A 12,248-nucleotide genomic window follows, 5' to 3' on the forward strand; every position below is an offset into this window, starting at 1 on the left:
ACCCTACAGGTGACGTCACGGACACTACGTCCATGTTTTTATACAGTCTATGGGTGCAATGGTTCAACTTACTCACGGTTCGGTTTGTATCACGGTTTCGGTACGGTTCGGTATGTGCTATGTTTAGGGGAAAAGCTATATTGTCAAATAAAAATAAAGAAAATAAGAACAAATAATCTAACTACAAGTAACAGCACAAATAAATAAACAGTGAAAAAAGATACAAATAAAATAAACAGTGCTTTTCAGTTTTTTTAGGTAGGTCTAACATAGTTTTACAGAAATTGAATAAATCAAATGTAAAATAACATTGCATATTTGACTGTATAAATTAAAGATTAATCCTTATTAAAGTTACAAAAGTTATTTTGTAAGAGCAGTGAGAGATTTCCGTGTTGTTGCTGTTTGATTAACATTAAGAAAGTGCTGTCACTTTAAGAGAACGCACTGATCCAGTGCACTGATACTGTACGTTCAGCCGACTATGTCTGCTAGGATACTCACCAAGATGGGCATTTTGACAATTTTTGTGTGAATTTGTCCATTCAAACACAATACTTCACAGAGAGCTTAATATTTGCACGCGTTCTGAGACGCGGGTTCACGCGCTTTGGATGAGCGACCACACAAATCTTCTAACTGCGCGCGCGAGTTCACATCTTCTGGCTCTTTAATATGTAAACTGGCAAGGCTTAAATGAGTTTAGTTTAAACAGATAGCAACGTGTGCTGTTCAGGTCTCACCTGCGCTATCAACACGTGATGACGGCATAAATGACAGTTATTCCAGCATAAAGCACTCGCATTGATTAAAGAGTGACTGGTTTGTCCACGTATTGTTGTTTTTTTCTCTCTCATCGCTCTTGTTGTAATGTATTGGGAAGCCAGAATTTGTATCCATCAACAGAAACATGCATTAACCGAACTCTAACAACCCATATTGTTTGTCCACGTATTGTTTTTTTCTCTCTCGCTCTCATCGCTCTTGTTGTAATGTATTGGGAAGCCAGAATTTGTATCCATCAACAGAAACATGCATTAGCCAAACTCTAACAAACAATATTACAGATACATTGTCAGATTTAAGTTGAACCGTGGTCCTAGTGCATGCCGAACCGTGTGTGAAGAACGGTACGGTTCGATTTTTTACCGAGAACCATTGCACCCCTACAAACCACTGTTATTTTTAACAGAAAATGAAGCATGGGCTGCTGCGTGCATGGTTTGGCATGGCAGAATGCGAGCAGCGCTTCCTTTATTATCACTAAAAGCTGACATCTCAGTTCATCACGATCTCATAAAGCTCTGTTATAACACAATGAACATATGCACAATTAATCTTTCACAATGTCTACACTTCGTGTGTTAAAATGAGAGGACTCGTGAGCACGAAATTTCAGCACTGCGGTGAGTAGATTCTAACTTAATCACCTCTGATTGGTCATTGCGTTCCAGAAATCAACAGCTGAGTCTGTGATTGGCTACATTGCGCAACCCTTTAAACACGTGTTATAAATAGAAACTCTGCCTAGCTTGCGCGTGTTAATCATTTTAATGTTATTAGTTGTTCTTTTTGCTTTTGTGCAACACATAAATAACAATTTATATGTTTTAGACATTTTATGTTTAGATAATTTCTATTTTGCGGGAGTCCGGCGAATAATTTTATTCTCACGCATCCCGCACACACACGAGTCTCTTCCCGCCCGCACCCGCACTCGCCCATCAAGAGTTGTCCCGCGCCGCACCCTGTTGCGGTACTCCCGCGGGACCCAAGTGCAGGTCTAGTAGAGTGCAGGTCTCTACTTGACATCAATAGCTATGAAAGGCTGTTTATGCATGAACATAACTGTACCTGAGTCTAAGATAGGGCTGGGCGATATAGCTAAAAATTTATCAATGACATAATGTTTCATATCATTCGGTATCGATAATTATTGACATTGTTTTTAAAACAAAGAGCAATAGAAAAATTTTTTTACATTTAACCACTGTATTTTTAAATTAACTAAATTTATTGAGACAAACAACAATTTTTTTTAGTTTTAACAGTCAAACAAAATAAAAATTAAACAAATATCCCATTTCTAATGTTTTATATGCAGATTAAATAAGTTAAACTTTTGGCTTGTTTCCCGAGGCCACAGGAGGGCACAATGAGCAAAATAATGCAGCACATTAAATTGTCATCGCAAGGAAATAACTGTCTATAAAAAAACGAGCATTACGTCTAAATTAACTCATAAAAAACAAATATAATTTCTTAAATTGCATAAACAATTATGAACAAAACAGCATCACGTATACGGAATAAACCTCCACAAATGTGTGACCTGTTTTCTAAAAGTTTAAACTGTTTTAACTTTGCATGGCTTTCTATACATCTCTTGTGTGATGCGAGTGCAGCAGTTATATTTGTCTGTCTAGAAAATGCGCTGAATATGCGTTCTGTGTGAATGGCTTTGTTTCGGTTTTAACCTAATCAAGATCTTCTACGCATTGAGCTAATACATTTCTCTAATATTTTGAATGAATAACGCAGCAGCGGCGCGCAAAAATGTCACTTACATCATCATCACCGCATCTCGTGCTCCACTGATGAAGCTCCCTCACGCACACCTAAAATTCGATTGTACTATTTTTGCGTTCAAATGCAAATGTTTATTTTAAATTCGACAAATTCTTTTTTTTTTTTTATTCACAATCTCCTCATCACAGGCAAGCACAGCACTCATGTTCGTTTTTGTGTGTGCTGTCTGCGTCACTCATAGCATGTGCCTATATCGTGCACTATATCGAACATTTTTTATATCATTATCGAAGAAGGTGTACCGTCAATAAATATTGATACCGTTTTATCGCCCAGGCCTAGTCTAAGGTGAGCATTATGACTCAGTAAGGCTTGGTTGGTGTCTTCAATAATTGCAATGAAGTTACAAGGTTCATCTAGATTCCTTCCTCATGTCGTAAGAAACATTCTTGGCATATTGTTTGGCTGAGATAGACCTGTACATATTGCAAAAACACTAATCTATATTCAATGACTCAATAAGCAGAGGGATCTTCAGGAAACAAACATAAACTCAAGATATTTCAAGGGGACAATGAGTGACTGAAGGACAAGTGCAAGAAAAAGCAGGACATTCCAGCACATCCCATCAAGCTCTTTTTTCATTGTAGTGGCTATATGTAGTATCCTTATTAAAATCAGTATCATGTATGCTCTGGATTTATATATTCCTAACCGTAATTTATAGTATAGCTTTATATAGCCTAGATCATTCCATGAAAAGGCTGCCATTTGTGTCCCTAGTTAATATTTAAATGGTACTATTGTGATGCAATTAACTTTTACTATTAGACATTATTTAAACACACATCCATATAGTAACTTTATTTTTAAATAGATTTCAATAAAGAAGATAAAAGCTTTATATGTATTCCCCCTATAAATAATTATAGGCTTTACTGGACATAATAGTTTATTGTAAAAAATAAAATAAAATAAATCATTATATTGTGTACTACTCAACCCTGTTAATGTCCTAATTCCCCCTTGATAAAACAATAAATTATCTCTTTGTATGCTCTTCAATGACGTGTGCTTTTTAAAAAAAAATAATTTAATTTTAAGTTTGTCAGTAAGAAGCGATAATAAGCAGTCGACCCCGTTACCATAATTTTGTGCATTCACGTCAACCCTGTTAACATCACAATTTGTACGACGTACAATATAACCAATTCGTGCTGGGCGGTATACCGGTTCATACCGAATACCGGTGTTTATTTTTGTTATGATATGTTTTCTTAAAATACCGCAATACCGTATGTCGCTTAAACAACGTTCGGAACGCGACACTGTTTGAAAGGGGTCCCTTTTCACTGTTGCACTGTGGTGAGGGAATAGCTGTATGTGTTACTAAGCGTGAAAGTTCCGAAACTGAAGCTGTAGAACTAATAGAACGTGATGACACAGAAGAACTCTGTTTGGAATTATAAATATGAGCGTAGTTCGTCTGTTAATATCACATGCACTTTTTTGTTTGTTGTTTTTTTTAGGTTGTTACTCAGACACAGGCAGTGCGGTGCATGAGACAAAAAAGTAATATAGCCAAAACAACCGCATAGCCGCTCTTTAGTGTAGATGCATGCTGATTTTATCAGACGATGCCGCGATTATAAATGAGAGTGACTCCTGGTTAACATGTATTAAAAGGGGTCGTGTTTAGTCACTATGTGGTACCACTGTGTGGTATTTTTTGACAATATTCACTCATCATGACAGTAAAATAGGGCATTCTAAGTCAATATACTGCAGTATTTCCTCTCTCAATCAGTAGAAAATATGGTTAACACACAGTCATGCATGAAAAAAAAAAATACCGTCATGTACCGTGAAACCGGTATAATTTTGAAAAATACCGTGATATACATTTTTGGTCATACCGCCCAGCACTATAACCAATGTACAAATCCATAAATTAGAAAAATCTTTATGCATGCTCTTCAAAGACGATTTATCTTTTTTTATCTGTAACTATAGAGCGATATTAATCACGCAACCCTGTTACCATAATTTGGTACATTAAACAAATGATTATTTGAGAATTGGATTTTTGCAGAAATATCAGCGTTAAATTCTCTTTCTAATAAATATATTGTATGTAAATGCACTGTAAAATGTCAACCCTGTTACTTTTCATTTAGCTTGAGATAGCACAATACAACTTATTAACACTTAAAAACAACATTTATCTGATTGAATGTTTAAAATCTTACAGGTATTTCATGGACGAGACGCCCATTTCATGACCTAGGCTATATGATGATGATGATATATGCTATACTAAAGACATCATAACTATACAATTTTTTTATATTTAAGAGTTTGATACATATTTATACACATTCAAATGAGATATAGTGTTTACATATCCAAGTGTATGTTCAGGCAATGTCACAATTTGCAAATGTCATGTATAATTTCAGCTGCTATGTACAGTATAAGCATTTTTACTTGCATATGTTTTTCTGTACATGCAGCCTATATCTAGATGTTCAAGTGTCAAGTTCAGCCAAGACAAAACACAACATTAAGTCAGAATATGCTTGTCTTTAATAGCAGTGACCTGATACTCTTTGGACTGGAGTCTAATGCATTATGTGTAACAAAAACAAAAACAAAAACAATTACAATTTGTATTTTACCCTCTATAGCAAATCTTTGTTCAAATACCGTTAATATAAGTGCAGTCATTATCATTCTAGATAGAACTCACCTTACGTACAGATCTTCATGCTGGTGCTGAAATTTAAGATGAATTAAACCAATTTGCGATTTAAAGCGAGTTCACGGGGTTAAACGCCGTAAAGAAGAAAAATCCGCAAACTGTGCTCTTGTGCGAGAGATACAGCAAAAACAGTGATAGATCCGGAAGCCGCGCGCACTTCAATACAGTTGTCACGCACAAATTAAGGGGAACCGCACAAATCCACCTTCCGAAAAACTTGGCGGATTATGTTTTTGAGTCGCGGATGCCAGTAATCCAAACAGATGGAGCGGTACGCGCTTGGGAAAGGTGCAAATCTTGTCGACTGCGCGCCGTCAAATGAAGAAAGTTTCCTCTCCGCAAACACAGACTGACGCCGAGTTTTTCCACAGAGGAGCGAGTGAGAGTAATGTCAGCCTCAGGAAGAGATGACGCGCACACAGCGCTCGCGCCGCGAGATTCTGGCGCCCTCGGCTGACTGCGAGCAACAGCGCGCGACATTTCAAGGATGGGGTACAAAGCAGGGTCTGAACATTTAATTTGTTTTAAACTTTCTTTTAATTATTTTACTTTAATAAAAAAACAATTTTATTTAGACATGTCAAAATAGGCCTAACAGTATAAAACCCTGGTCTGTGTAATTTTGAAGTTTTTAGCGGTACAATAGCCTACATATATCAAAATTAAATAGACGAAAAATAAATAAAAACACGCTACAGTGGGTAACAAACAAATAAATATAGGATAGATAGATAGATAGATAGATAGATCATTTAAAAATATTATTATCCTAACATTTACTGTAAAAAGTACAAATCTTATTTATTTATTTGATTGCATAAACACATGCACCAAAGTCAGTAACTATAGTAAGATATTAATACAAATAAATTTTAAAAAATCACAAAATGCTAAATTCCTAATATTTTACGATGGATGAACGAAAACTTTTTTACAACCTTAAGTGACTTCATTAACAGAGCAAGTTCGTTACAGAAAGCATTATACAAAGGAGTTTTGGACATTCAGCATTTATGAATAAAGAATTTGCAAGAATTATAAAGAATTCAGAATTATAAAGTTTACACAGCTGTCAATACTTTTATCTTAATGCTCGTAATAAAGGATAATTTCTTTCGCATGTAATGTAATTTTAACATTTTGTATTTGCAGAAAAAAACTCCACAAATGACTCGATTTGTACTTCATTGCCCATAATTCCATGCGATAACGTCATAGCGCTCTAGCCAATGATATCCAATCTGACCAGAGAAGCAAGGTTCACAAGGAAACATCAGAAATGTAGAGCATAGTTCACGCATCAAACCCTGTAACCATCTGTGTATATCTCAATAAACAGTTATCAGTTTATTTTTATCGAAAATGCACAGAGTGCAGGTTTTGTCGGGACATCTGTCTTCAAATAGTCGTGTGGGAATGAGGCAGTGCAGCGCTTTAGCTGCTGATCCAAATGATATCGTTGTGGTTCATGGACTACGAACAGCCATCGGCCGAGCGAAGAGAGGATCTTTTAAGGTGGGATATCGGTTAATATGACAATTGACAACGACATTCACAGTATTCTTTATTAAAGTCTGTCTTTTTGATTTTAGGACACTACCCCAGATGAGCTTCTCAGTGCTGTGATGAGTGCAGTGCTGAAGGATGTGGGACTGAGACCCTCTTTACTAGGGGATGTGTGTGTTGGTAAGTCCAGATGACAGCTAGCCTGATCAAATCAAGATATACTAAAACACAATAATGACAGTCGTATATGAAGATTGATTAAATGCATAGTCCACCCAAAAATTTGTTTGTTTGTTTTTTTCCTGAAAATGTACTCACCCTCAGGTCATCCAAGATGTAGATGAGTTTATTTCTTCAACAGAACAGATTTTGAAGAAATTTAGCATTACATTACTTGCTCACCAATGGACCTTCTGCATTGAATGTGTGCCATCAGAATGAGAGTCCAAACAGCTGATAAAAACATCACAATCCACAAGTAATCAACAAGACTTTTGTCCCTTAATTAATGCATTGTGAAGTGAAAAGATACAAGTCCTCTATCCATAATATTGCTTTCTCCAGTGAGAAAGAAGTCTCGTCTGAATCAGGAGAGAAATATGCACAGATCAAGCACCATTTACACCATTTCCAAAACAGATCTAAACAAATATGTTGGTGGCATTTGATGTGAGAGGACAACAGGGGATGAACTTTTCACTGGAATAAGCATTATTATGGATTATGGCCAGAACCAGTGGTTTAAAGTTAAAACGCCTTCATGATGAAATTGTTTATTATAAACACATAGGTTTTCGCTTCACAAGACATTAATTGATGGACTGAAGTCGTGTACTTGTATAGTATTGTGATGTTTTTATCAGCTGATTCTTTCATTCTGATGGCACCCATTCACTGCAAAGGATCCACATGTGAGCAAGTGACGTAATGCTAAATTTCAGATTTTTTCGATGAAGAAACAAACTCATTAACATCTTGGATAGCCTGAGAGTGAGTACATTTTCAGCAAATTGTCATTTTTGGCTGAACCGTTCCTTTAACATTAATATACACTTACTGCTATTTTTCAGGCAATGTACTACAACCTGGTGCAGGTGCACTGATGGCTCGAGTCGCACAATTTTTTAGGTAAAATTAGTAATTGAATAATAAATCAAGATATTGCTAAACATTTGAATTAGCTGTAAAATACAAGACGTTCTTTATCTTTCAGTGGCTTTCCTGAGTCTGTACCAGTCTATACTGTAAACAGGCAGTGCTCTTCTGGACTACAAGCACTTTTTAATATTGCAGGTAAGAATTACAATTTAACCTGTAAAATGGCCCGTTTGGGCCGAACCATAAGAAAATACAAGATTATAGTTTAAACAGGCTTTTTTTCTGTGTTTTAAGGTGGAATCAGAGGAGGTTCATATGACCTGGGACTTGCCTGTGGGTTAGTATGCTACATTTGTAATTGTTGATTTCAGCAATTGAAGTAAAAGTTGAAGTTTAGCATTAATCATTGCATAGAGCAGGTGTTTCCAAGCTTCTTTTTTTTCCCAGTCAAACCACTTAGACGTAAAGTATTTACTTGAAGATTTTAAGTTAATAAGTCTCATATTGCTGCTGCTAAATCCAACTAAGACCTCTTTCAGGGTCTTAATTATTTTTTTGTTTGTTTTAATTCTAATTATAAAATGAAGACAAAATATGTTGTAAATTACAGTTGTACTGTCAAATAAAATAAAAAAATTATTTAATTTTTTATTAATGTTTTTTTTAATTGTGTGTAAATGTGCATGTCTATATTTTATTGCTATCAATCGCTTTGTTATCAATGTAAAGCCTGTAAAGCTACTTGAATCTGAATCTTATAGCTCATTTCCTTTTCCTTTTTTTTTATGCTAGTGTGGAGAGCATGTCCCTTCGTTCACCGAATAACCCTGGAGACATCAGCCCCCGACTGATGGACAATGAGAAAGCCAGAGACTGCATCATTCCCATGGGGTATGCATGTTATTCTTTTATACTGTTTTTATATTTACATTAAAATATACTTTTTTTCTTAGTTTTCTGTGTGTTTTCTTTCAGAATAACCTCAGAGAACGTTGCTGAGAGATTTGGCATCACTAGGGAAAAACAGGACCGCTTTGCTCTCAGTTCCCAACAAAAGTAGTTGCCGCCATGACATTTATGGATAGTTTATACATTCTAGTTGTTGGTATTTAGCAAAAATGCATTCAAAACAGCTCAAAGTACTAATTATTTGTGGACTTTTATAACACTAGGGCAGCCATGGCACAGAAAAAGGGCTTGTTTGAGCAAGAGATCACACCAGTCACTACTAAATTTGTTGACGAAAATGGTACTGAGCGCACGATTACTGTCACAAAGGATGATGGGGTCCGGCCTGGGACTACCTTAGAAGGCCTTGCCAAACTGCGACCAGCATTTAAAGAAACCGGCAGCACCACAGCGGGTGTGCATATGCAGAATTTTTGAAAAAAGAAATAGGACGTTAAATTTCATAACTCAGTTCTTCCGCTCCCATTGCAGGTAATGCCAGTCAGGTGAGTGATGGCGCAGCAGCGGTGCTAATTGGGCGGAGATCTACAGTGGAGAAACTGGGACTTCCTGTTTTTGGGGTGCTGAGGGCGTGCGCTGTGGTGGGTGTTCCACCGGACGTTATGGGCATTGGCCCAGCCTATGCCATCCCAGAAGCCCTCAACCAGGCTGGTGAGAGTACAGTTGCTCTCACTGTACCTCTAGGCTCAAATGAGCCATTTATATTCTAATAGTAATCATGCTTAAATGTATTGAAAGAGATTTCTCATTTTCATTATTCCAAAATAATGGTTGTAAATGAGGCGTGTTATTGCATTTGCTTGTGCAGGGCTGACTGTGGATGATATTGATGTGTTTGAGATCAACGAAGCATTCGCCAGTCAGGTGACTTATAGATTTTCTTGGATTTCCCTAAATTATTCCACTACTTTCCTGTTATTAAGAACAGCAGCTTTCCCAATTTTCCTAGGCTGTGTATTGTGTGGAAAAACTGGGCATTCCTATGGAGAAAGTGAATCCTAATGGAGGAGCCATTGCTCTTGGTCATCCACTGGGCTGCACTGGTGCTCGACAGGTCGTGACTGTGCTCAATGAGCTCAAACGCAGACGCAAGAGGTGAATGCACATAAAAAATCATACAGAAGGGTCCTATGAAATATTCCCCCCACCCCCCTAAATTCCCTTTATTTTTTCCCAAATTCTGACTTTTCCATTTGAATTTTTCTGGATTCCATTCTACAATAAATTCAGTTTTTATGTCTGAATTCCACAATTCCATCCCTTTTTTCCCACTGCTGAAATAATATGGCCCTAATACATTACTTTAAGCCTAACTATACAGGCTTTAATCTTGGAAATAAAAAAGATTATTCCTTTTCCCACTTACAGTGTTGTGTTTTTTGTTGCAGAGGGTATGGCGTGGTGTCCATGTGCATTGGGACTGGAATGGGAGCGGCTGCAGTTTTCGAGTATCCTGGCCAGTGATAAAAGCCCTAGCGCAAAATCCCAAGATTCAAATCTCCAGATGACACACAGAGAAACTAACAAGTCACAAATTCTTTTTAATCAAGCTGCTAGAAGTCTAACTGTAAACACAAGCAGAAAGAGTACACGTCTTATTTAGTGCGTATCAGTGGGTGTTTGCCTTACTTTTGAGGATGTTCAACATTCAGAACATTCAGATCTCTCTTTAAAGTGCCTTGCATTTCAACTGTGATAACAGATCAAGGAAACAGACATGCTTGTATTTGTAAGAGCTTTTTAAAAAAAAAAAGTTTTGTTGAGGACCAGTGTAATTTGCAAAGGATTGTAATGCATCTCATTTGTTAGAATAAAAATGATTTATTATGCATGAAACTTGTGTTTTAAAATGCTAGGTATACTACCTTTCAAAAGTTTGGGATCAGCAAGTTTTTTTTTTTTAAAGAAATTAATATATTTATTCAGAAAGGATGCATTAAATTGATCAAAATATTTATTTTTCAAATAAAAGCAGTTTTTTTTAACTTTCTATTCATCAAAGAATCCTGAAAAAAAAAATTCTGGATTTTCAGTATCATGGTTTCCACAAAAATATTAAGCAGCATAACTGTTGAAAATTCCACTTTGCCATCACAGGAATACATTACATTTTCAAATATATTAAAATAGAACAGTAGTTCGTTACTTTAAATAAATAATATTTTAAAATATTACTGTTTTTACTTTATTATTAATCAAATAAATGCAGCCTGGGTAAGCATAAGACATTAAAAAAAACATGAAAAATCTTACTGACCCCAAACTTTTGAACAGTAGTGTATGTGTGAAGTCACTGTTTAACTACAACTTGACCTTTGAACCTCGGTTTGCAAACATACACTAGGCCATTTGACATTTGCTTGTGTTCTTGTGTTCTTATGTTGTTATTTAATCTTCTTTATAATTATAAGAATACAACTCACAAATACCGAATTTGACGTATACAGAGATCAGTGTCTAGTCAGACTAATGAATGACTGTACAGAGAGATACATTTCAGTTCTTCTGTCTTTTATATGGAACTCAGTGTTTTGTCAGGTGTCAGATTTTGAAGACACAAAACTCTCATCAAATGATCCTCTTCCATTGACCTTCAGAACAAGTGGTATCTCTCCAAGAAGCCCCTGCACTGTGATGATTGTCTGGAACTCTTTGTGATCACTATGGAGAAAATGCTGTTAGTATGAAGTTTTAAGTTTAAGACTATATTAGGTTTATAAATTCACTGGTCTGCATCTGATTAGACAAATACAGTTATATAGTGGAGTGTTCAGTGGACTGAACTTTGAACTTCAAACTCAACCTAAATCTTCATCCATTGCAGTTACATATTGTATTATCCATTTCTTAAAGGGGTGGTTCATTGCAATTTCACTTTTTTAATGTTAGTGTGTAATGTTGCTGTTTGAGCATAAACAATATCTGCAAAGTTACGAAGCTGAAAGCAATGCAAACAGATATCGTCTTTTAAAATTCTGGCAGTTTAATGCCTACAAAAACGGCTGGTAGGGACTACAACAAGTTACTTCCTGGGTTCGTGATGTAACAAACCCAGATAAACCCCGCCCTCGAGAAAAGGCAGCAAAGGGGGCGAGGCCATGCTGCGCCGCTTTAGAGAAGAGGAAGAGAAAACTAAAGGTGCATGTAAAAATCTATTCATATATGAATCGCAATTCTGTCTTCTAACAATTCTAATGGATTCACAAGTTTCAAAATCAATGTTCTAAAGCAGCGGTTCTTAACCCTCTACCACATGGTGTGGCCATATGGCAACATACGCTTTGTGTTCATTTCCTTGCCACTGTCTCTTTAAGAGGCCATTCTCGTTTTTTTTTGTTGGAAAGAGAAGACCTTAGTTTAGCCAATGATGTGCTTTGATTAAGTC

General features: G+C 36.3%; 3 protein-coding genes across 3 annotated transcripts in view; 1 reads left to right on the forward strand and 2 right to left on the reverse strand.

Moving 5' to 3' along the window:
• The window catches only part of LOC107758305 (mitogen-activated protein kinase kinase kinase 3-like), an 83,105-nt gene extending 77,374 nt beyond the window's left edge, over window positions 1–5,731 (reverse strand). The window contains exon 1 of the mRNA XM_016576020.1: window positions 5,279–5,731. The gene's annotated coding sequence lies outside the window, so the exon portion shown is untranslated. The remainder of the gene's footprint in view (window positions 1–5,278) is intronic.
• Window positions 5,732–6,513: 782 nt separating this feature from the next.
• Window positions 6,514–10,699, forward strand: LOC107758307 (3-ketoacyl-CoA thiolase B, peroxisomal-like). Its single transcript, XM_016576022.1, has 12 exons — window positions 6,514–6,805; window positions 6,883–6,976; window positions 7,867–7,924; window positions 8,010–8,089; window positions 8,189–8,231; window positions 8,687–8,785; window positions 8,870–8,950; window positions 9,067–9,257; window positions 9,335–9,514; window positions 9,672–9,727; window positions 9,813–9,958; window positions 10,252–10,699. Exons 1-12 carry the CDS (start codon window positions 6,653–6,655, stop codon window positions 10,325–10,327), a joined length of 1,257 nt encoding a protein of 418 aa, XP_016431508.1. The 5' UTR covers window positions 6,514–6,652; the 3' UTR covers window positions 10,328–10,699.
• A 400-nt stretch (window positions 10,700–11,099) lies between these two features.
• The window catches only part of LOC107758308 (deleted in lung and esophageal cancer protein 1-like), a 17,274-nt gene continuing 16,125 nt past the window's right edge, over window positions 11,100–12,248 (reverse strand). Inside the window, 1 exon segment of the mRNA XM_016576023.1 lies at window positions 11,100–11,524. Within this exon segment, the coding sequence (XP_016431509.1) occupies window positions 11,314–11,524 (211 nt within the window). The 3' untranslated portion in view covers window positions 11,100–11,313.

The sequence above is a fragment of the Sinocyclocheilus rhinocerous genome, unplaced genomic scaffold (genome assembly GCF_001515625.1).
Source record: "Sinocyclocheilus rhinocerous isolate Xijiao unplaced genomic scaffold, SAMN03320098_v1.1 scaffold142, whole genome shotgun sequence".
Classification (NCBI taxonomy): Eukaryota; Metazoa; Chordata; class Actinopteri; order Cypriniformes; family Cyprinidae; genus Sinocyclocheilus; species Sinocyclocheilus rhinocerous.

Coding starts and splice junctions, on each gene's coding strand:
- LOC107758307 (XM_016576022.1), top strand. CDS start 6,653: ATGCACAGAGTGCAGGTTTTGTCGGGACATCTGTCTTCAAATAGTCGT. Junction 7,925..8,009: donor CGAGTCGCACAATTTTTTAG/GTAAAATTAGTA, acceptor TTTATCTTTCAG/TGGCTTTCCTGAGTCTGTAC. Junction 9,959..10,251: donor CTCAAACGCAGACGCAAGAG/GTGAATGCACAT, acceptor TTTTTGTTGCAG/AGGGTATGGCGTGGTGTCCA.